Below are 22,128 nucleotides of genomic sequence, written 5' to 3' on the forward strand. Positions count from 1 at the left end.
CTTACTCCTCACTGGCCTCCCATTTAGCCATCTATCCCCCCTTCAATCTGTTCAGAACTCTGCTGCACGTCTTATATTCCGCCAGAACCGATATACTCGTATCACCCCTCTCCTCAGGTCACTTCACTGGCTTCCAATCAGATACCGCATTCAATTTAAGCTTCTCCTTCTTACCTACAAATGCACTGTCTGCCTCGCCTCACTACCTTTCTACCCTCATCTCCCCTTACGTTCCCACCCGAAACCTCCGTTCACAGAACAAATCCCTCCTCTCAGTACCCTCCACCACCGCCAACTCCAGGCTCCGCTCATTCTGCCTCGCCTCACCCTGAGCCCTTACGCCGAGCCCCCTCCCTGCCCATCTTCAAGTCTTTGTTTAAAGCCCACCTCTTTAATGCTGCGTTCGGCACCTAACTCTTACCGTTCAGTAAATCCAGACTGCCCCTTTCTGACTGACTGTTCACTTGTCTTTTAGATTGTAAGCTCCTTGAGCAGGGACTGTCCCTCTATGTCAAATTGCGCAGAAGAGGCAGAACATTACAGAGGTTTGAGGTGGATGAAAGAAGCAGCAGCCCTTCAGCGCTTAAGCCAGGGTCGGAGGGCTGAGAGAGAACACGGACCACAGCGGGCGAGGGTTCAGAAGTGCAGAAAGATATTTTTCAGGCGAAAGAGAAAATGGGGTTTGGGGGGGGGGGGGGGGGTCAAGTGAAGGAAGATTTGTTGAAAATGGGGACCATGAGAGGAGGGTGGGTTCCAGAGTTCAGGAAGGCTTGCCGGGAGAGAGAGGTTCTGGAAAGAGGGGATGGGAAAAACAAGGGAGATGGTGACTGGGGAGGAGATGGAAACTAGACATTTGAAAAGGAGGAAGAAAAATAGAAGAAAGATGGACATAGGGAAGGAGAAGGAAAAAGAAATAGTGAATAGATGGGAGGCCCTGGAAACGATTCAGAGCACAGAACTGGCAGCACAGGGAAGGAGATGATTAGAAAGATAATTTCTTTTACCTTTGTTGTCTGCTGAGTTTATTTTATTTTTAGTTTAGTAATCAGTTTTGAGAATTTACATCTATATATTGCACTGTACAGGAAGAAATTGAGAGGACGCTTTATGCGATGAATTATGCAATTCAAACTTTTAATCAATGTACAGCCCTAATTTGAAAACATTTAAAAGAAAAAAAACTCCCATCGTGTAAAAGTTAAGGAAAGTAGAGAAACAGTAAAAACAAAAAATATACTGTCTTGCTGGTTTTTGTACCCTCCCTGGTTGCTGTGAGGGAAAGGAGTTAGGTGTGGCCTGTTGAAATAGGTTTGTTTGTTTGTTTTGGGGGGTTTTTTGTGATGCTTTTTGCATACTTGGACATTATGTATTAGCTTTGGCTAGCTGAACCACCAGTTACCACTGGGTACTTGAGTCTGGTTAGGTGTTTTCTGCTTCCATCTGCTGGTAGGGAGACCTAACCTCATCTGGCAGGATTCCATGAAAGGAAATTAATGGTAAATGCAGATTTCACCTTGGTTAACAGCTAGTGCTGCAGCAAGAAATTTCTCGAGAATAAAACCGCTCACTCATCGGCAGCAGGAGGTTTCTGGCATATTGTTGATCTGCGTAAAATCATATTCAAAATCATCTAAAATGAAAAGAAACAAAACCTCTTTATTAGTCTCTGTTTCAAGCTGCTCTCTAACTCACCACCTTCCCATTAGGGAGTTGGGGAAACTGAGACTAGATCTAGATAAACTGAGAGAAGGAACAGTCCTCGGTCATTAATGTACCTGAGTCAGGATATAGTCGTCGTCGGACAACTTCTCAATCACATCAAAATGATCGACCCCAGCGATATCTTTAAGGTAGACATTTAATCCTAAGACCTGCAAGCTCTGAGAGAGAGAGAGAGAGAGGTGTGTCATTCCTGATTGAATGTTTTATAAAATGACGTCTCCTGTTCCCCATAGCATCAACCATATGCTCTTCTTTGGCAGTGCTACCTGTATGTCTTGAGAGTGCTCTGCGTTTGCCAAGCCTTTTGTAATGTACCAGCTTTCTATTGAATGCACAGACCTAAATGTCCTTTTTCTGCCCTGGATGACCTACGTACTTATCTTCTACATCTGCCCAAAACATGCTTGAATCTTTTCACCATTCTGGTTTCCACCGTCTACTACCCTCTCGGTAAGGTTGTATTTTCTTGTTTCCTCTGAACTTTCCTCCTTCAGATTTCACTTGGGGAAATGTTATAACAGGACACCTATAAAAGTTTCCTGAGACATGTCTCCCTTATGAAGGTCACAGAATTTTTAATTTATAGCTCTTGTCTTCAGCAGTGACTCTTGTGGGCAATATATCTTCTGCTAAAACAAGAATTACTACCTCATTGGGCAACAGATTTGAAAATTTTATATATCAAAAATCTTAAATTTTCTATACTATTTTAAATGTTTATTTTTAACCATTAAATAGTAATTAAGTATGTCAGGTTGGGGACTGCTATCCAATGTAATTCATGTTTTTCCCCAGCTGTCTTGAGGATTGCCCGCTAGAAAAAAGTTGAGTCAATACAGATCACTGAACCTTATAACTTCTTATACCCTCCTAAAACCACAGACAAATTAAATGCCTTAATTTTTATTGCCAGCGCCCTGGTATCGCATCTCTTCCCACTCAAGAGGGCAGTGGTGTTTTTCACTTTTATAGGAAATCCCATCTATCTCACTGCCATTAACTGCACCCCAAAACCAGTCACACTAAGGACATCACTGTACTTCTACATTTAACCCTTTCAGAGCCACCAGTTTGTAATTGGTTCGGCCTCAAACTCCTCCTCTTTGGTGATTGGGCTCTGCAGAGCTGCGCGGTGCAGGAAGTCTTGCAAGACTTCCACCAACTTTCTGTGCGACTCAAGTCTGCAGAGTCAGATTGCAGTGCAAGGGAAGAGGAGGAGTTTGAAGTAGCACTGTGAGTAATAGCTGGAAGAGTAACATGAGAGGTGTTTGTGGGAAGGATGGAGGGGGGAGATGCGGAAGACTCGGGTGGGAGGCATGAGAGGCTGGATGAAAGCTGAGAAGGGGGCATGAGGAGCTGCAGGGAGATGGGCTGGGCAGGAAGATTGATAGCAGACATGGAGAAATAAGAAATGCCAAGTAGAAGACCTTGGAAAGGCGGGGGGGGGGGGGGGGGGAACAGGAAAAAGCAGAAGACACGGACAAAATCAAAATGCTCAGACTACAACGGTAGATTTATCAACTAGACCATGTTGGGTGCATCTCTATTATCTTTCATTTCCAGAAGGATGTTATAGGTTGGGTTATTTTAATACAGGGGATGGAGATTACTTGCAGGGTGGAGTGAAATTTATGTCCCCTTGCAGCTATCTAGATGTTACTTCGCTTGGTGCCTTCTACTCAGAAGGTTTTAAAGAGAGAGCAGAAGTGGATTTTTCAATTATAATTTGTGGCTCCAAGACGGTTACATTTATAAGTAGAGAGGATGACATTAGTGTTTTGGGATGGAGTTAATAGACGTGACAAAGATGGAATTTCCTATAAAAGTGAAAGTAAAAAATCACTGCTGCCATCATGACTGGGAAGAGGTAATGTGATACCAGGGAGCTGGTGATAAGGTATTTAATTTTTCTTTGGTTTTAAGGAAGTTATATGGTTGTCATCTGTATTGACTTTTTTTTTTTTAGGGGCAATCCTTGAGACAACTGGGGTAAAACATAGAAACATGATGGCAGATAAGGGCCAAATGGCCCAGCCAGTCTGCTCTTCCACAGTAACCACTAACTCCTCCTTTTCCTAAGGGATCCTACAGGCTTGTCCCACCCTTCCTTAAATTCTGACACAGTTGTCTCCATTGCCTCCACTGGGGGGGCCATTCCATGTATGCACCTGACATACGTAATTACTACAGATGAGTATTCTATGTAATTGTTAAAAATAAACATTTAAATAGTATAGAAGAAGAAGACTTAAAATTTTTGATATGTAAAAATGTCAATCTGTTGCCCAGGAGGAATGGGTAAGTAATTCTTGTTTTGGCATAAATTATATTAACCACAACGTTTATAAATTTAAAATTCTGTGGGTTTTATAGATTATTGATGATGATTAAAGTTATCCATGGAGAGAATTTTGCTACTTTCTGTATGAGTCTACCTTTAGCAGGGGAAATGTTATGGTGGGATCCTCTTGGCTGTCCTGGGCAGGGCTGCTGTCAGACCTTGCATAGGGCCATGGGAGACCATAGCCATACTTGGAGGCAGGACCAGCCAAGCTTCCACATTCTCCAGACAATGAAAGGCAGCAGCTTGGGGCTGTGTGTAACGCATGCACTCCCCAGCCACCCTCAGCTAACTTCGCGCTGGAAAAATTAAAAATTGCCGCATTCTCTCTGACCACAGCTGTGATGGCTTTGAATCAAAAATGTTTGGGGGTGGGGTGGGGGGAAAGACTACCCATGGCTTTCATACACCCACCTTGTATGCAAGCCATGGGTAGCATACACTGTTCTGAGCATGTGCAGAGCAGCCACGCTTAGTGATTGGCTGTTCTGCACCTGCACAGCTTAGTGATTGGCTTCCCCTCCCCTACTGAGCTGCTCGCTGTTTTTGCAAGCAGCTCATTTGCATGCGATGTCAACAAAGGCAGATGTTTCTGGGGAGTTTTGCGCATCTGCCTCTTAAACTTGAAAATCTGTTGCTATAGAAAAGTTTCTCTTCCTGTTAGTAAGTGAAGCCTGTCCAATATTTGTAAGTTTAAATGTCTTGAATCTTTCTTTTAAAGGGTAGGTATTGCATCGTTATAAACTTTTCTAAACTTTCTGCCCCCCCTTCCTGTCCTTATGAAGATCCAGCCTCCAGAAGTGAGCACAGTGCTTGGTGTGGCTCTTGTCAGTGATTCAACTGATCATCTCCAGTCACTACTGCACTGCCTGGCTACCTTGAGGCCACTTTAAACTTGTCCTTCTAAATGATGTGTATCTAGTGTTTGTGCCCTAAATTCACAATTCTAGACTTTTTAGCATGAAAACTCATTCTTCCAGATTTTTTTTTTCATTGTTTTCATCCCTCCTTTCTTATAACATAGTAAATGATGACAGACTGGATGGACAAAACATATCTTAAAAAGAGCCATCAGCCCCTAGAGTCCTCTCAGCTATTCCTACAATGATATCTCCCTACTGTCAAATCAAAGACTGTGACCACATATCAGGTGGTCTCTCTCCTTATTCAGGACAGATTTGTATCTTCAAAATTAATAAGCAACCATTTTGGGGAAATACACACATTTCACACCTCAACTGAAAGGAAGCTTTGGAATGAGGAGGCCTAAGATGAAAGTGAAAGGGGACAGAAACAGAAGTAACCTGAGGAAATACTTCTTCATTGAAAGACTGTGAATTCAAGAACGCTTGGGATCTCTAAGGGAAAGAAAGGGATAGTAGACGGCATGGATGAGCAGACTGGATAGGTCATAAGAATAGCCATACTGGGTCAGACCAATGGTCCATCTAGCCCAGTATCCTGCTTCCAGCAGTGGCCAATCCAGGTCACAAGTACCTGGCAGAAACCCAATTAGTAGCAACATTCCATGGTACCAATCCCAGGGCAAGCAGTGGCTTCCCTCATGTCCATCTCAATGGTCTTCTATCTGCCTTCTCTGTTTCCTACTCTGCCAGACAAACCTCACTATGTGGCAGCCTGTGTTTCAGTTGTTTCTGAACAGGAGTCTGCTAGTCAGATCTAGCTGCTAGTTAATTCTATAATTACAGCTTGCCAGAAAGACCCCACTATGTGGCAGGCTGCATTTCTGCTAGGAGCAATGCTTGTTACTGAACTGGCAGCCTACAGGATAGATCTAGCTTTTTACTTGTGTTTCTGCTGAGACTTCTAACAGTTCATATTACCTACTTTTTGCTATTTGTTTTAGCAGCCTCAATACCTTACTGTGTGAAAACTGAAAATTCAGGCTTAAGACTAGATTGTGTGATACCGACCAAGAGTTCTCAGGAGGTGTCAGTCACTACTTGTGCTCCTGTCTAAGGGTCAGAACCAGCAACTACTCTTATGTAGTACTACGAATGTGAAACATGTGTTTGAATGGACTCAAAAGAGCACTCTCCTCAACTGAGCTGTACTGGTTCTTGGTCCTCCTCTCTGTGCCATGTGACAGGATACCTGGAAGTACTCCTGTGACTGTCTACGGAACTCTGGTGAGTCGTACTCTGCCACAACCACCATAATGGAGCAGGTCTCAGCCCGGGACTTCACCTCCATCACATGCTGCATGGGGCTGTTCTTTACTGCAAGCTCCCTGCAAAAGTACAGAGTAGTCAAAGGAGGTCTCAGCCTTCAATCATGAGACCTCCAGTCTAGAAAGGTCCAGCTCAACAGTGTAGTTTACCTGCTTACTTTTGGACAAGGAAGGGGTTGGGGCAAATGGTAAAGTTTGGCACTGGGAGCAGGGGGACCAAGTCAGTGTTAGTGGGGGGGGGGGGGGGGGGGGGGGGGAAGCTAACAGCCTCTCCATGCCCACCTCAAATTATGCCTATGGCCCAGCTCCTAACAGGGTAAGGCTGCTAGCCAAACTCGGAGACTTTCAGTCTGTTGGGACCCTGACCATTAATCTGGAGGAATTCCCACCCTTAATGTAAAGGCGGCACCCCAACCAATCCCTAACCTCAATCAGGGCCCTCCCCCCCCCCCCCGCCCCCGTCCACACACACACACCTTTCCTCTTCTCTAGAGTGTAAATATTTAGATGCATGAGATTTTAGCACATGATTCCACTTCATATTATCGAGCTCCCAGCACTCACTCTGACATACGAAGAGCTGCATTGACATAGGTGTGTGTAATGGGGAGCAGGTCATAGATGCCACTCACCAGGAAAGCCCCTGAAAAGCAAAGAGGGAAAAAGATGAGCCAGGTTTCTTAGTGGAGTGGGCTGAGAACCTGGGGACTTGGATTCAATTCCCACTGCCACTCCTTGTGACCTTGGGCAAGTCCCTTAACCCTCCATTGCCCCAGGTACAAAAGCTTAAGATTGTGAGCCCTCTAGGGACAGAAAAAGTAACACAGTAAATGACAGCAGATAAAGATCCATAGGGTCATCCAATCTGCCCAACAAGGTGGTTAGTTGAGCCCGCCACTCTGTGCGAGCCCCGGTCACCCATGCTTAAATGCTGGTTGTTAAGTCTCTACCATGCCAACTGTCTAGACAGCCAAAGATGATGTAGTTTTGGTTATACCCACATTTCATCTCTAAGTATTACTGACAGTATTTGACTTACAGTCAACATGTCTTCCCCTCCCCACTGAGCTGCACATGCCACTAAGGTGAAGACCGCTATGGCCTTGTCCTTTCTTGAGTGCCCCTTTTACTCCTTCATGATTTAATGGTCCCACAGATTCCCTCACAGGCTTTCTGTTTCTAATGTACCTGAAAAAGTTTTTCTTCATATTCTACATAAGTATTGCCATACGGGGACAGACTGAAGGTCCATCCTGTTTCAAACAGTACTACTACTACTACTACTACTATTTAGCATTTCTATAGCGCTACAAGGCGTACGCAGCGCTGCACAAACATTGAAGAAAGACAGTCCATGCTCAAAGAGCTTACAATCTAATAGACAAAAAATAAAGTAATCAAATCAATTAATGTGTACAGGAAGGAGGCAAGTGGTTACGAGTCAACAGCAATGTTAACTACAGTCTGACTCCAGAATTAAACTGGCAGGATTTCCCACTTCTTTTGACATTAATTTTAGCCAATTGTCTCTCCTTTGAGGAAGCATTCAAAGGTCTCTGGGTACACTGAATCCTTCATAGCAAATTCTCTGCAAAACATTTGACAAGAGAGAGACAGGCAGGAGAGGCCTGACAAGTCCTGACAAGGCTTCAGGGCAAAAAAAAAAAAAAAAGGAAAATTGTCTGCAGTCAAAATCAAAACAGGTGAAACAATCCCTCCTTGCCAACCCACCCACACGTACCTTCCCTCAAGAGCCTTCAAACACCAGAAGGCTCCCACATCTTTCCTCCACCCAACAAAAAACAGTGGCCAATTGCAAGTTTGTGATTCCTGGCTGTGAATATCAAGCCCCATGTATCATTTTAATGGTAAAAGAGCTGCGTAAAGAAGTTAAATTTCCAGTAATTTGTCAGTCACTTGATCTTCTGAAGGAAGTGAAGGTGGTAGACAAAAAAAAAAAAAGATACACATATTACAGCACATGACATCATAGATACTTCATAATTTATAGATATAAACTCAAAAAAAAAAAAAAGAATAAAAACAAAAATGAAAATCAGATCAAAATAACTGTAATAACTACCTAAACTCAGTACAAGGTATTAAAATCAGAACCAGCCACCTCCAAACAGGCCAAAACCTAAGGCCTAAGGTAATAATGAGATCATCCTTTAGTAAAAGAGTACAGAAAGAACCACATTTATAGGACTCAGCAAAAGTCAAATCTTCGACACATAAGGGGCTTCTTTCTTCACTGATGTATTAATCCCATCCCTAAGGGACCCTTTTACAACGCCATGGTACAACTACCACAGCCTTGGCACGCGCCAGTCGGGCAGGAGCCCAGTAGTACTGCCTGCCTTCTCCGTGAGTCATTTCTGGTGCCCCAGTGTTTTAAATTTTCTGCACCGGTTAGCGCCTCCTAAATAGCTGACGGTAAGGGCTCCCCCAGAAAACAGCTGCGTAGCCAGGGATTAACTTGCTGCATGGCCATTTCCTTTAAAACCAAATGCCTTTTACCTGCTGTGGTAAAAGGGGGCCTCGGTATGCAGCAAACCCGCCAGCTGATGCCACCACAGGCCCCCTTGTACCGCAGTGTAGATGCAACATAACGGAATTGCCATCCTAACACTCTCTTATAAGACATGCTCTTACCTTTAATATCAGGTGTCACCCCGTAATCTGTCCAGTCTGTTGAAAGTGCCATGGCAACCAGGTGAGCACCTGCCGAATGGCCACAAAGGTAGAGCCCACTAGAAAGAAGACAGAAAGCATTGTAAAAGAGCTTAGCCGAGCTTTAGAAAACCTAGTATTTTCAGAGTTTATACACACACACCTCATTCAGAGAGCTCATGTACAATGACCTGCATGTCAAATGAGGTCAAACGGTTGCATGTCTTCTTCACTGCTGAAAGTGCAAATACAAAGCACAGGTGTGTCATGGCAGCAAACCTCCAGACTGGACTTACCCAGTAAGAGCCAGTTCCTTAGCATCCCACAGATCAGTCCAGAATTTGTGGATTATGTCCGTTGACTGGCAGATGGAGAAAGGAAGTTGTTCTTCGTGATTCACCCCTTAAGGGTATTGTGCAGCTCTAGAACGCTCAGTATTTATTATTATTATTTGTTGCATTTGTATCCCACATTTTCCCACCTTTTTGCAGGCTCAATGTGGCTTACATATTGCCGTTAATGGCGTTAGCATTGGGTGTAAGCAAAGATGGAACATATAGTTAAATAAGATAGAGTAACATGAGTAAGAAAATAGGGTACTAATTTAAAGAAAGTTGCAAATTAGTTCAGAAAGGTACTGGAGGGATATAAGACTATAATAATGTAAATATAGTGCCAATTAACACCTATTATAACCAATTAGCAGCTAATTAAGCAAATACGTTACATAGTAATTGACACTATTCTATAACTTGTGTGTACAACTTATCACACTAATCACCAGAGGAGGGTGAATAGTGGAGTACTGCGGGTATGATTTATAATAGTAGTAGTAGGTGTCTATACTGGGACTGGTGCTATTTAACATATTTATAAATTATCTGTAATGAGAAGTGAGGTGATTACAAGCAAGCACTACTGAAGCACTATGAGCACTATGCCCAGACCTGTGAGTTCCATATGTGGCCACATATATGGTCTCATACATACATGGTATTATTCAGCATTAACAACCTGATTACAATATGCAAACTCTGACATTGCATCTATAAAGCCTCTAGAACAATGCGAAGACATCAAGTCTGACAGAAGCATAACAGCTCTTGTTTACTTTACTTGGAAGCTGCTGATAAATTCACCATGTTCCAGGACAAGCAAGCCGATATCAGAACTGACATCAATGCAGCAAGCTGTTATGTTTATGTTTATTTAAAACTTGATATACCGCCTTTACATAGCAATAGGCCAAATTGGTTAACAATAAAATTATCAACATAAAAGCAAGAAAGGAAAGTCATTCCAATAAGAAAGAAGACAATCATTCAAACACAAGTTAAAAATGGTAATGATACACAAAGAAAATCACAAAAACACAGTTACAAATTGTCAGTCAAGGTGTGTGCAATCCATATCAGGAAAATATAATTATCCAGAATTAGCTTGAAAAGCCAATAAAAAAAAACAAAGTTTTCAAAACTTTGGAAAGGAAAGTTCCAATCAGATATTCACTGGTAAAGTATTCCATACATGTGGTGCCAAAAAAATAAAATTCAGAATGTTGAGTCGACTCAGAATTGACGTCAATGCAGGACTCGTGGAGACATTCAGGCATATTTTCAAAGCACTTAGCCTTCCAAAGTTCCATAGGTTTCTATGGAACTTTGGAAGGCTAAGTGCTTTGAAAATATGCCTGATTGTGTTTGGTCAACATGTATTTATATTCTTCAAGGACAGAAAGTATGTCAGCAGTACAGATAAAGCCTCTGGTTTCTCTATTTATTTATTTATTGCATTTGTATCCCACATTATCCCAACTTTTTTGCGGGCTCAATGTGGCTTACAATTCATCGTGGATATGGGAAATAGAGGGGAACATACATTTATTATTAACAAAGTTTTGGGTTAAATGATAGTATTAAAGCAAAAGATAGTAAGAAACATTTCTGGATAAGTCAAAGATTATACAGTTACATGTGTTGATCTTTGTTGTATATCTTGTCGAAGAGATAGGTTTTCAGTAGTTTGCGGAAATTTGTCAGTTTCATAGACAGTTCTCAGGTTGCGTGGCAACGCGTTCCAGAGCTGCGTGCTCATATAGGAAAAGGTAAATGCGTGCGTTGATTTGTATTTCAGGCCTTTGCAATTTGGTGGATGAAGGTTGAGGAAAGTGCAAGAAGATTTTTTTGCGTTCCTGGGTGGAAGTACAGAGTTTAAACGTGATGCGTTCTTTGAGTGGGAGCCAGTGTAGTTTTTCTCGTAGGGGTTTTGCACTTTCGTATTTTGATTTGCCGAATATTAGTCTGGCTGCCGTGTTTTGAGCTGTCTGGAGTTTTTTGAGTATTTGCTCTTTACAGCCGGCGTAGAGTGAATTACAGTAGTCTCCAGTGAATGGTGATAGTACACCATGCAGATACTTGGCTATGTAGACAAGAAGAAATTATACTACCTCGTGAACTACTAGACACCTCCTTGGTCACCACAACCAATACAGACATCCCATCTGCAGACAAACTTGCCAAATACTTCAACGAAAAAAAACAGTAAACTTACGCAATACATTATCTCAGAACATCACTGACATCGAAAACTTCATGGAGTGTATGGATCCAATCTATGGCAAATACCCAGCAGACAGAATCTGGACAAGCTTCGCCCCCTCACCGTTGAAACTGTCACCCAAGCGATTAAAAGGTTCTCCAAGACTCACTGCAAATTGAATACCTGCCCTAGTTACCTACTAAAATCCGCTCCCCACCGCTTCATAGCAGACCTCACATCCCACTTAAACTGCATGCTCCAACATGGTCTGTTCCCTAAGGATAACGGCAACATCCTACTCACCCGAAGACCAAAAGATACCAAGAAAAAAAACAACTGATATCACCAACTACCGCCCAGTAGCATCTATCCCACTGGCAGTCAAACTGAAGGCAAGCTTGGTAACCATGCAAATTACCGACTACATAAACAAATTCTCAATATTACACGAATCACAATCAGGATCTTGTTCCTCCCACAGCACTGAAACAGTACTAATCACTCTATTAGCCAAATTCAAACATGAAATTGCAACAGGCAAAAATGTACTTCTCCTACAATTCCACATGTCTAGTGCATTCAACATGGTAAATCACAAAATACTATTAAATATCCTAGAATACTTCGGGATAGGTGGTAGTGTACTTAACTGGATCAAGGGCTTCCTAACTACTAGAACATATCAAGTGAAGTCAAATTCGAACATATCTTCACCATGGAAAGCAGCCTGCGGAGTACCTCAAGGATCACCACTATCACCGAGTCTTTTCAATCTAATGATGACCCTACTAGCCAAGGCCCTATCCAACCAAGGCCTTAACCCATTTATTTACGCAGACGATGTCACATTATACATCCCTTACAAACATGATCTAACGGAAATCACCAACAAAATCAAACTCAGCTTAAACATCATGAACTCATGGGCGAATGCATTTCAACTCAAACTTAACACAGAAAAAATGCACTGTCTCATCCTCTCATCCAAATACAACACGAACAAACCCACCAATATAAACACCCCAGACTACCTGAAAATTCTCGGAGTTACAATCGACCAAAACCTCACACTAGAGAGTCAAGTGAAATCAACAACAAAGAAAATGTTCCACTCAATGTGGAAACTCAAACGAGTGAAACCTTTTTTCTCGAGGGAAATATTTCGCAAATTGGTACAATCTATGATACTAAGCCATCTAGACTATTGCAACGGAATCTATGTGGGATGCAAAGAACAAATCCAAACTGCTCAAAAGACAGCAGCCAGGCTTATATTCGGAAAAATGAGAGTCAAAAGCGCCAAACCCCTATGGGAAAAACTGCATTGGCTTTCAATCAAAGAACGTAAGATCTTCACTGCATACAACTGATTCAAAACACATCATCAAGCTGATTTCAGGCTCAATGAAATTTTATCACATCACTCCTCAAGAATGCACACTGACTCCCAATAAACCACCGAATCACTTATAAAATTTCTTCTTCTAGTTTTCAAAATCAGAACTACTGGCCTCCCACCTTTCCTAGCTAGCTTCCTAACATTGTATTCCACCTCCTGGATCCTTTGTTTATCCTAGCAAAACCTTTTGGTTGTTCCCTCTCTGAGGCAGATAACCTAGGAAACCACGCATCACTCCATCTTCTCAGTTCTTGGTCTCACCCTCTGGAATGCATTTCCTTTCCACCTACACCAGCTTGATTCTTTACATGACTTCAACTCTCAACTTAAAACGTACCTCTTTGCTGATGACTTCACTTAAGATACGTGATGGTTCTTCCCCTGGGGAGACCTGCTGGACACCACTGCCTCCTTCCTCTCTGATTTGCTGTCCCCTGTCCTCCTTCCTATAGCAAATTGTAGTTCATTATATCATGCCCCCCTCCCCTCTTTACTTTCTTCTCCTCCTCCTTTTTCCTACCCCTACTCTATCCACTATTGTTATACCCCCCTTTTTTTTTTTAGTTTTGTACATCGCTCAGATGGTTTTCCAATCTGCGGTATAGTAAGTTCTAAATAAACTTGGAACGTGTTTTCTGGCCGAGTGGGTGAGAGGAGGCTGGCTTGTAGGGGGGGGGGGGGGCTACAGTTTCGGTGCAGAATCCGAAATCAAAATTCGGTCAGCTTCTAGGGATAATGCCTCTGTCTAAGTCTCGGGTGAGACTTCATGTAGAGTACTGTGTACAATTTGGAGACAGCATCTTCAAAAAGATATAAACAAGATGGAGTCAGTCGAGAGTGTAGCTATTAAAATGGTCAGTGGTCTTCATCATAAAGTCTATTGGGACAGACTTAAAATTCAATATGTATACTTTGGAAGAAAGCTGGGAGAGGGGAAATAATGATATAGATCTTTAAATACCTTTGAGACATAAATGCACAGGAAGTGAGTCTTTTTCAATTGAAAGGAAGCTCTGAAATGAGGGGGGGGGGGGGGGGTCATAGGATGAAGGTAGAAGGGGACAGACTCAGGAGAAACCTGAGGAAATGCTTCTTCATGGAAAGGGTGATGAATTACTGCAACAGCCTCGTGGTGTAGATGAAGACTTATCTGAATTCAAACAAGCTTAAGACAAGTACATAGGGTTCCTAGGGAGAAGAGATAATAGATGGCATGATGAGTAAACTGAATTGGCCATATGGTCTTTACCTTCCTTCAGTTTTCTCTTTCTGTATTTCACATTCTTTCCTGGAGCTTCATCATGTCTACTCCTTCTGGTCAGTGGCCATAACTCACTGAGGTTTTTTTTTTATAGCCTCTTATGTGAATGTTTGTTTTTCTACATTTTATATGGAGTTCCTTTCCATCAACACATTTTTATTGTACATTGCTTTATGTTTTAAAAAAAGCGATTTTAGCAAAAGTCAAACAAAACATAAACATATATGTTCTGGACTGATCTGTTGGGAATAAAGAAAAGGAAATTATCAGGTAAGACAATTTTCCATCTAATAAGTAAGAACTGAACTTTCAACCAGTGGCGATCCTAGGTCAGCTGCCACCCGGGATGGATCGCCGCTGTGCACCCCCCCCCAGCTGCAGCGGCGTGCGTCCCCCCTGGTGCAATGACACCCCCCTCCCCGGCGCATCAAAGTTCCCCCCCCCCCCCCGGGTGCATTCTTGGCTGCTGGAGGGTGCAGAGAGCAGCTGCGCGCCTGTTGGCTCTACTGGCTGTCTGCTCCCTCTGCCCCGGAACAGGAAGTAACCTGTTCCGGGGCAGAGGGAGCAGGGAACCAGTGGAGCTCACAGGTGCGCGGCTGCTCTCTGCATCCTCCAGCAGCGTGCACCCGGGGCGGACCGCCCCCACTACAGCACTGCTTTCAACTCAGACCACTTCAGTGACTTGCACATTCTTTGCTACTCATTTTAAAGCTTCTATGATGATCAATAAGTAGAGGGGCAAGCTCTGAGAATGTCATTGGAAATCTGCCTAAAGAAGAGAAAAAAAGAGACTGGTGGAAAGAACCACTACTCTGCTCTTCTTTTGGGCTCAACAGCTGTCCTGCAAAGCTACTTGAAATGCACCCAACTATTCTGTTGAGATTTTGTTTTCACTTACTCTCTCCCCACAGCAAACACACTGTACATCTGCGAGCGCCTCAAAGCTCTAGGAGCGAATTTGCAGCTATCATCACATCTGTGCTATGTCCCTAGATCATGTGGTATTCCTCTCATTGCTGCAGCCACCAGGGATTCTCACCTAATGTGGGGATACTGTTGTGCAATGAATACAATACTGCGTCTGACCTGTGAGACCATCAGATCCATGTGACCTAAAGGAAATGGCAACAGGTTAAAGTAGAAAGAATAAGCCACAGGTAAATTAGCAATTCATGTGTACTCAACATTTACCTTTAGGAGCAATGTCATAATTAAGGGCTGCCACTGCAATTCCATGTCTCACCAGCGGGAGGGCCATGAACCCAGATTCCTCCTTACTTGGAACAGACAAATCAACATAAGAAACACATTATAGGCAAACTGAAAGGGTGAAGCAAGTGAGGGGTGGAAGCCCAGTGCATTGTTTTTAGCGAAAAAGGTGCCGGTCCTTCAGGGGTACAGTGATCACTGAGGGACCCATCCCACAATAGCCAGGCTCCCTACAACTAGTCACAGAATCTATGACAAACATAGTAACATAGTAGATGACGGCAGAAAAAGATCTGCACGGTCCATCCAGTCTGCCCAACAAGACAAACTCATATGTGCTACTTTTTGTGTATATCTTACCTTGATTTGTACCTCTCCTTTTCTGGGCACAGACCGTATAAGTCTACCCAGCACTATCCCCGCCTCCCAACCACCAGTCCCGCCTCCCACCACCGGCTCTGGCACAGACCGTATAAGTCTGCCCACCCAAACAAGGCAGAATTGGTGTGTAGAGCCTGACTTCTTTCATTAAAACTTGGGGACCATGGGTCACATTTTAGCAGACAATAGGAAAGGTGCCGGTACTCATTACCCCCAAGTACCCTCTCAAAAAAGCACTGTGGAAGCCTGTAGAGAAAGACCACTGAGGAGAAGAAGCTGGCTCTAGACACCAGTAACACAAGCACACACAGTTTTGATAAGAGGAGATGTGCATTTGTTAGCACTTCTTCAGTTCATCACCTTAAAAATATTAAGAGCATGCAAAATCAATTTAATGTGTGTTAACTTACAGATTAGTGTGCATACAATTCATCTGCATGTTAAAGGCTCTAATATATATTTTTTTAAAAAGTGCAAAGCATCAGTAAAAAAATAAAAGTTCAGAAGGGGGAGAGGAGCAGCAGAACATCGAGAGCCAGCCCTGAGAAGGAATGATTCAGTAAGGATTGGATCAGACTGTGAACCCTGCAGACCACAGTCCTCAAATGCAGTACAGTTCATTTAGTTCTCACTACAGCACACACTGTTCTGTGCTCCAGGGCACAAGTTTCAGGGAAACATAGTCGATGATGACGGCAGAAAAAAGACCTGCACGGTCCATCCAGTCTGCCCAACAACACAACTCATGTGTGCTACTTTTGTGTATACCCTACTTTGATTTGTACCTGTGCTCTTCAGGGCACAGACCGTATAAGTCTGCCCAGCACTATCCGTGCCTCCCACCACCGGCTCTGTCCCAGACCATATAAGTCTGCCCAGCACTGTTCCCGCCTCCCACCACCGGCTCTGGCACAGACCGTATAAGTCTGTCCAGCACTATCCCTGCCTCTCAACCACCAGTCCCGCCTCCCACCACCAGCTCTGGCACAGACCGTATAAGTCTGCCCAGCACTATCCCTGCCTCCCAACCACCAGCCCCGCCTCCCACCACCAGCTCTGGCACAGACTGTATAAGTCTGCCCAGCACTATCCCCGCCTCCCACCACTGGCTCTGGCACAGACCGCATAAGTCTGCCCAGCATTATCCCCGCCTCCCAACCACCAGCCCCGCCTCCCAGCACCGGCTCTGGCACAGACCGTATAAGTCTGCCCAATAAACAATAAACAATAAAACAATAAAAGTAAAGAGCTGCACAACACTATCAATGTCAAACTATAAGATCACTGTATAAGCACTCACCTCAAAAATTGCCAGTATCCTCCATGGACAAAGACAAAGAATGGCAACTCTGGAATAAAGCAATGGCAAGAAAGAATTGGAAAGAGTCCTGCAGCAGAGGAAGCTTTCAGTTGTTAACTGAGAAGAAGTAATTGGCAAGCAAAATGTAATTCTTGACTCTCAGCATACCCCTCAATTATCACATTTCAGTGACCCCCTAGGAGAAAGAAGAAACTCTGCTTAGGGTGATTTTGGGTACAAAGAGTCTCTTTGATAAAGGATTTGAATGAAGAAGAGAGGGTATGGGTTTATGAACACCTTTGGGTAGTGAGTCTGATTGTTTTGCTTATCTTCAAGCTGCCCACTAGGTCCATTCTTTGCCAAGTCAGTCATAGAGAAATGCAATTGATAAACTGCAGGAAGCTTTTATGTTACATTCAGAGCGACAAGGTCTTCATATATAAGGTCTCTATAGCAGTTCTGTTTTATTTATTCAAATTACTTTTTATTGTGTGCAGTTGAGCAGGATTTTTCAGGTGATCGACAGTGTGTAATTTGACCCAGTTTTTTTTTTTTAGTTACATTTGTACCCCGAGCTTTCCCACTCATGGCAGGCTCAATGCGGCTTACATATACAGGTACTTATTTGTACCTGGGGCAATGGAGGGTTAAGTGACTTGCCCAGAGTCACAAGGAGCTGCAGTGGGAATTGAACTCAGTTCCCCAGGATCAAAGTCCACTGCACTAACCACTAGGCTACTCCTCCACTCATTCCACCAATAAGAGCCAACCTCATCAGTGATGTCACAATGGCTTAAAGTCCATTGCACTAACCACTAGGCTACTCCTCCACTCATTCCACCAATAAGAGCCAACCTCATCAGTGATGTCACAATGGCTTGATTGCCCGATACTTGGCTCACTTCTGATATTGTGATGTCATAAGGGAAAGGGGGAAATGGGACTTCATATACTGCCTTTCTGAGGTTTTTGCAACTACATTCAAAGCGGTTTACATATATTCAGGTACTTATTTGTACCTGGGGCAATGGAGGGTTAAGTGACTTGCCCAGAGTCACAAGGAGCTCCCTGTACCTGAAGTGGGAATCAAACTCAGTTCCTCAGTTCCCCAGGACCAGAGTCCACCACCCTAACCACTAGGCCACTCCTAGTTTGGACTGTTTTAATTTAAGGCTGGTTTGTTTGTTTGTTTTTTCACTTGTTCACTGAATTGTTGTGCACCATATAATATTCTACTTTTTATTTAACGTTTCCACAAAGTTTTACTGATTGTCGCATACACAACAGAAAGAATACAGCAATGTTTTTTCCTTCCTTGTTGTTTTGGTCAATAAAGTTATTTTATTCGGAACACTAGCCTACATCACTACGAGAACTAGATGCTGGTTTCACTTTAATGGTATAAGAGGGCCTAAGCATCATTGCCTGTTTAGTACTGCAAGATGACTCAGCTACGATACTGTGCATTTGGTATTGGGTAAAGAACACTCTATGTGGTTTTAAATATATATTTATTATTGTGCCGTATCAGAGTGTTTGTTAATACTTAATGTAATCAGTCACGTCTCTGATTTCATCCCATAATCATATACATCACCATATGTAGTTTGGTAAGCGTATTCAGAATACTTGCTTTTCATTAATTTAAAATTTTTTTTCAGGCACCTTGGAACTCATTTTGCATATCTAATGATTCATTCACATGATGCACTTCTCAGTTTCTTTGACTGATCTACCATGTTCGGCAAGCATTCATTCTCTTTCCACTGGTGCCTTGTGGATATATTTCTTCACATTTTTTAAGCAACATTGATTGATAGAACATTACAATGTTGTTCTGTATTTCCTCCCGAGATCTTGTAGTCATCTCATCATGGGCAATAACAGAAAGAGCAGAGCAAAGCCGAGGAGGCAGCTGCCCAAGCTATTATTACCAGTTCCAGACTCAGAGCTGGTTCTGTACCAAGAAGACTAGCAAGGGGGGGTGGGGGCCCCTTTTTGTATGATTGCTTGTCCCAGGCCCAGTTTGGTCTCTCTGTGGCCCTGCAGCTGTGTCTAAGTGTATAAATGTTACCTGAATGTGGGTGTTTGAATTCTGAAATGGTTCGTGAAAGGGGCAGAAGGAACAATCCCTGCAGGGGATTGCCGAACATGGTAGACCAGTCAAAGAAACTGAGAAGTGCATCATGTGAATGAATCATTAGATATGCAAAATGAGTTCCAAGGTGCCAGAAAAAAAAATTAAAACTAATGAAAAGCAGGTATTCTGAATACGTTTTTGCCACTCTGCAGTTCATACTCAGGAAGAGCAGATGGTGCAATAAGTTTTTATGTTCTTTCCTCTTGAATTATCCTTCTAAAATATGACAGTGTTTTTGCACAATTTTTCTTATTTCTTTGGAAAGGCCTGGGCTTGGGTTGATTTTGCCTGGAATAAGAAGGTCTTCTCTGTTTGCTGCCATCGCTTTGTTAAATCCCTTTTACTAATACACTTTGCTGCGTATCCTCTTTCTGAAAATCTTTGTGCCATCGGTACAGATTGTTTTTCAAATTCAGTGAATGTACTACATGAAACGTCTCGGGCTTAAAAATTGGGAAAAAGATAAAAATTTTCTTTAAGACTGCGGTTATGAAAACTATCAATGGGTTTCTTATAGATGCTAATTTCAAACCCATAATGTTCCTTACAGAAGCGGCAACTAGTTGTGGAGAATGTGAGAGTGGGTCGTAATCAGCCTGCAAGGCGGAGAAAGTATTGGGCAGTATGGGAGCCACTTTGGTATCTGGCCCCACAGGGCTGGTAGTTGGGTTCTCAATGTGAGTCCATGAGTATATCTACAAAAGTCACCCTCAATGAAACAAATCATTCCTTAAACCACCCAAGTACTCCAAAACACCTCTTTCACAACCTTACCTAACACCTTCTACCTAAATTCCTCTTTCACCTCAGCTTATGATCGATCAACTGTTTTCTTAGATCATGTAATAACGTTCTCATTTCCATACTCTGTAAGCCACATTGAGCCTGCAAAAAAGGTGGGATAATGTGGGGTACAAATACAATAAATAAATAAATAAAATCAGAGTCACCTGCTATTTAGTTTCAAATTAAACTTTGCCTATAGCTGTATTCCTGGTTCCTGTGGAATCCCACAGAACCAGGATGTAGTAATTAGAATGTTTATTCATGGGGAGGGGAGGGGGGAGAAACTTACCTTATATAGAACATAAAAGATGCTTAAATGGTTGTTATCTACTTAGTTATAAACAATGATGTTGCAGATTATCTTTGGTGGGAAATGTTTCTGTATGTTACATTGTTCAATTAAGAAAATAATTTTTAAAAAGTGATTTTGGGAAAGCAGACTTATTTTGGAGTGGAGGAGTGGCCTAGTGGTTAGGGTGGTGGACTTTGGTCCTGAGGAACTGAGTTCGATTCCCACTTCAGGCACAGGCAGCTCCTTGTGACTCTGGGCAACTCACTTAACCCTCCATTGCCCCAGGTACAAATAAGTACCTGTATACAATATGTAAGCCCGAGCCTGCCATGAGTGAGAAAGCGCGGGGTACAAATGTAACTAAAATAAAAATATTCTCTCTGGCTGAGGTAAAGTGTTTGAGAGAGAAAGGGAGCTATATAAGTGACATTCCCTGGCAGCAGCCCTGTCAAAAGTAACCATGTGTGAAGATAGATACACTGGAGGGCTGGATATGTAAATTGCTCTCTGAAAGGTTCAACATTTACACACTTTGGGGACAATTATCTATTAAACCTAGTAAATAATATTGGGGTTAATAAAGAACACCACACTAAATAAAGGTAACTGAAGCCTATGGGGGTGGGGGGGTCAGTTAAAACTCCTCACCTAGACCCTGTTAGGGAAAGGGAATTGATATACAGCCTTTCTGGGGGGGGGGGGGGGGGGTTCCAACTACATTTAAAGTGGTTTACATAGTATATACAGGTCCTTATTTGTACCTGGGCAATGGAGGGTTACGTGACTTGCCCAGAGTCACAAGGAGCTGCAATGGGAATTGAACCCAGTTCCACAGGATCAAAGTCCACTGCACTAACCACTAGGCTACTCCTCCACTAGCAACATTCCATGTAGAATCTCAAATAGTAGCAACAGGATCTCAAATAGTAGCAAAATTCCATGTAGAATCTCAAATAGTAGCAACGTTCCACATAGAATTATAGCTACGTCTTGCAAGGTTCCGCGTTAGGAGTTACGGATCAAGAAAGGGATCTGGGTGTCGTCGTCGATGATACGCTGAAACCTTCTGCTCAGTGTGCTGCTGCGGCTAGGAAGGCGAATAGAATGTTGGGTGTTATTAGGAAGGGTATGGAGTCCAGGTGTGCGGATGTTATAATGCCGTTGTATCGCTCCATGGTGCGACCGCACCTGGAGTATTGTGTTCAGTACTGGTCTCCGTATCTCAAAAAAGATATAGTAGAATTGGAAAAGGTACAGCGAAGGGCGACGAAAATGATAGTGGGGATGGGACGACTTTCCTATGAAGAGAGGCTGAGAAGGCTAGGGCTTTTCAGCTTGGAGAAGAGACGGCTGAGGGGAGATATGATAGAAGTGTATAAAATAATGAGTGGAATGGATCGGGTGGATGTGAAGCGACTGTTCACGCTATCCAAAAATACTAGGACTAGAGGGCATGAGTTGAAGCTACAGTGTGGTAAATTTAAAACGAATCGGAGAAAATTTTTCTTCACCCAACGTGTAATTAGACTCTGGAATTCGTTGCCGGAGAACGTGGTACGGGCGGTTAGCTTGACGAAGTTTAAAAAGGGGTTAGATAGATTCCTAAAGGACAAGTCCATAGACCGCTATTAAATGGACTTGGAAAAATTCCGCATTTTTAGGTATAACTTGTCTGGAATGTTTTTACGTTTGGGGAGCGTGCCAGGTGCCCTTGACCTGGATTGGCCACTGTCGGTGACAGGATGCTGGGCTAGATGGACCTTTGGTCTTTCCCAGTATGGCACTACTTATGTACTTATGTACTTATAATCTCAAATAGTAACATAGTAGATGACGGCAGAAAAAGACCTGCATGATCCATCCAGTCTGCCCAAGACAAACTCATATGTGTATAC

General features: G+C 42.9%; 1 protein-coding gene across 1 annotated transcript in view; it reads right to left on the reverse strand.

The window, feature by feature from the left end:
• Positions 1 to 1,115: 1,115 nt before the first annotated feature.
• LOC115473577 (kynurenine formamidase-like) overlaps positions 1,116 to 22,128 on the reverse strand; it is a 28,040-nt gene continuing 7,027 nt past the window's right edge. The window contains exons 4-11 of the mRNA XM_030208651.1: positions 17,016 to 17,064; positions 15,317 to 15,402; positions 15,165 to 15,237; positions 8,910 to 9,007; positions 6,819 to 6,897; positions 6,179 to 6,314; positions 1,776 to 1,880; positions 1,116 to 1,630 (exon numbers count right to left, since the gene is read on the reverse strand). Of these exons, the coding sequence (XP_030064511.1) occupies positions 1,565 to 1,630; positions 1,776 to 1,880; positions 6,179 to 6,314; positions 6,819 to 6,897; positions 8,910 to 9,007; positions 15,165 to 15,237; positions 15,317 to 15,402; positions 17,016 to 17,064 (692 nt within the window). The 3' untranslated portion in view covers positions 1,116 to 1,564. The remainder of the gene's footprint in view (positions 1,631 to 1,775; positions 1,881 to 6,178; positions 6,315 to 6,818; positions 6,898 to 8,909; positions 9,008 to 15,164; positions 15,238 to 15,316; positions 15,403 to 17,015; positions 17,065 to 22,128) is intronic.

The sequence above is a fragment of the Microcaecilia unicolor genome, chromosome 6 (assembly GCF_901765095.1).
Source record: "Microcaecilia unicolor chromosome 6, aMicUni1.1, whole genome shotgun sequence".
Lineage (NCBI taxonomy): Eukaryota > Metazoa > Chordata > Amphibia > Gymnophiona > Siphonopidae > Microcaecilia > Microcaecilia unicolor.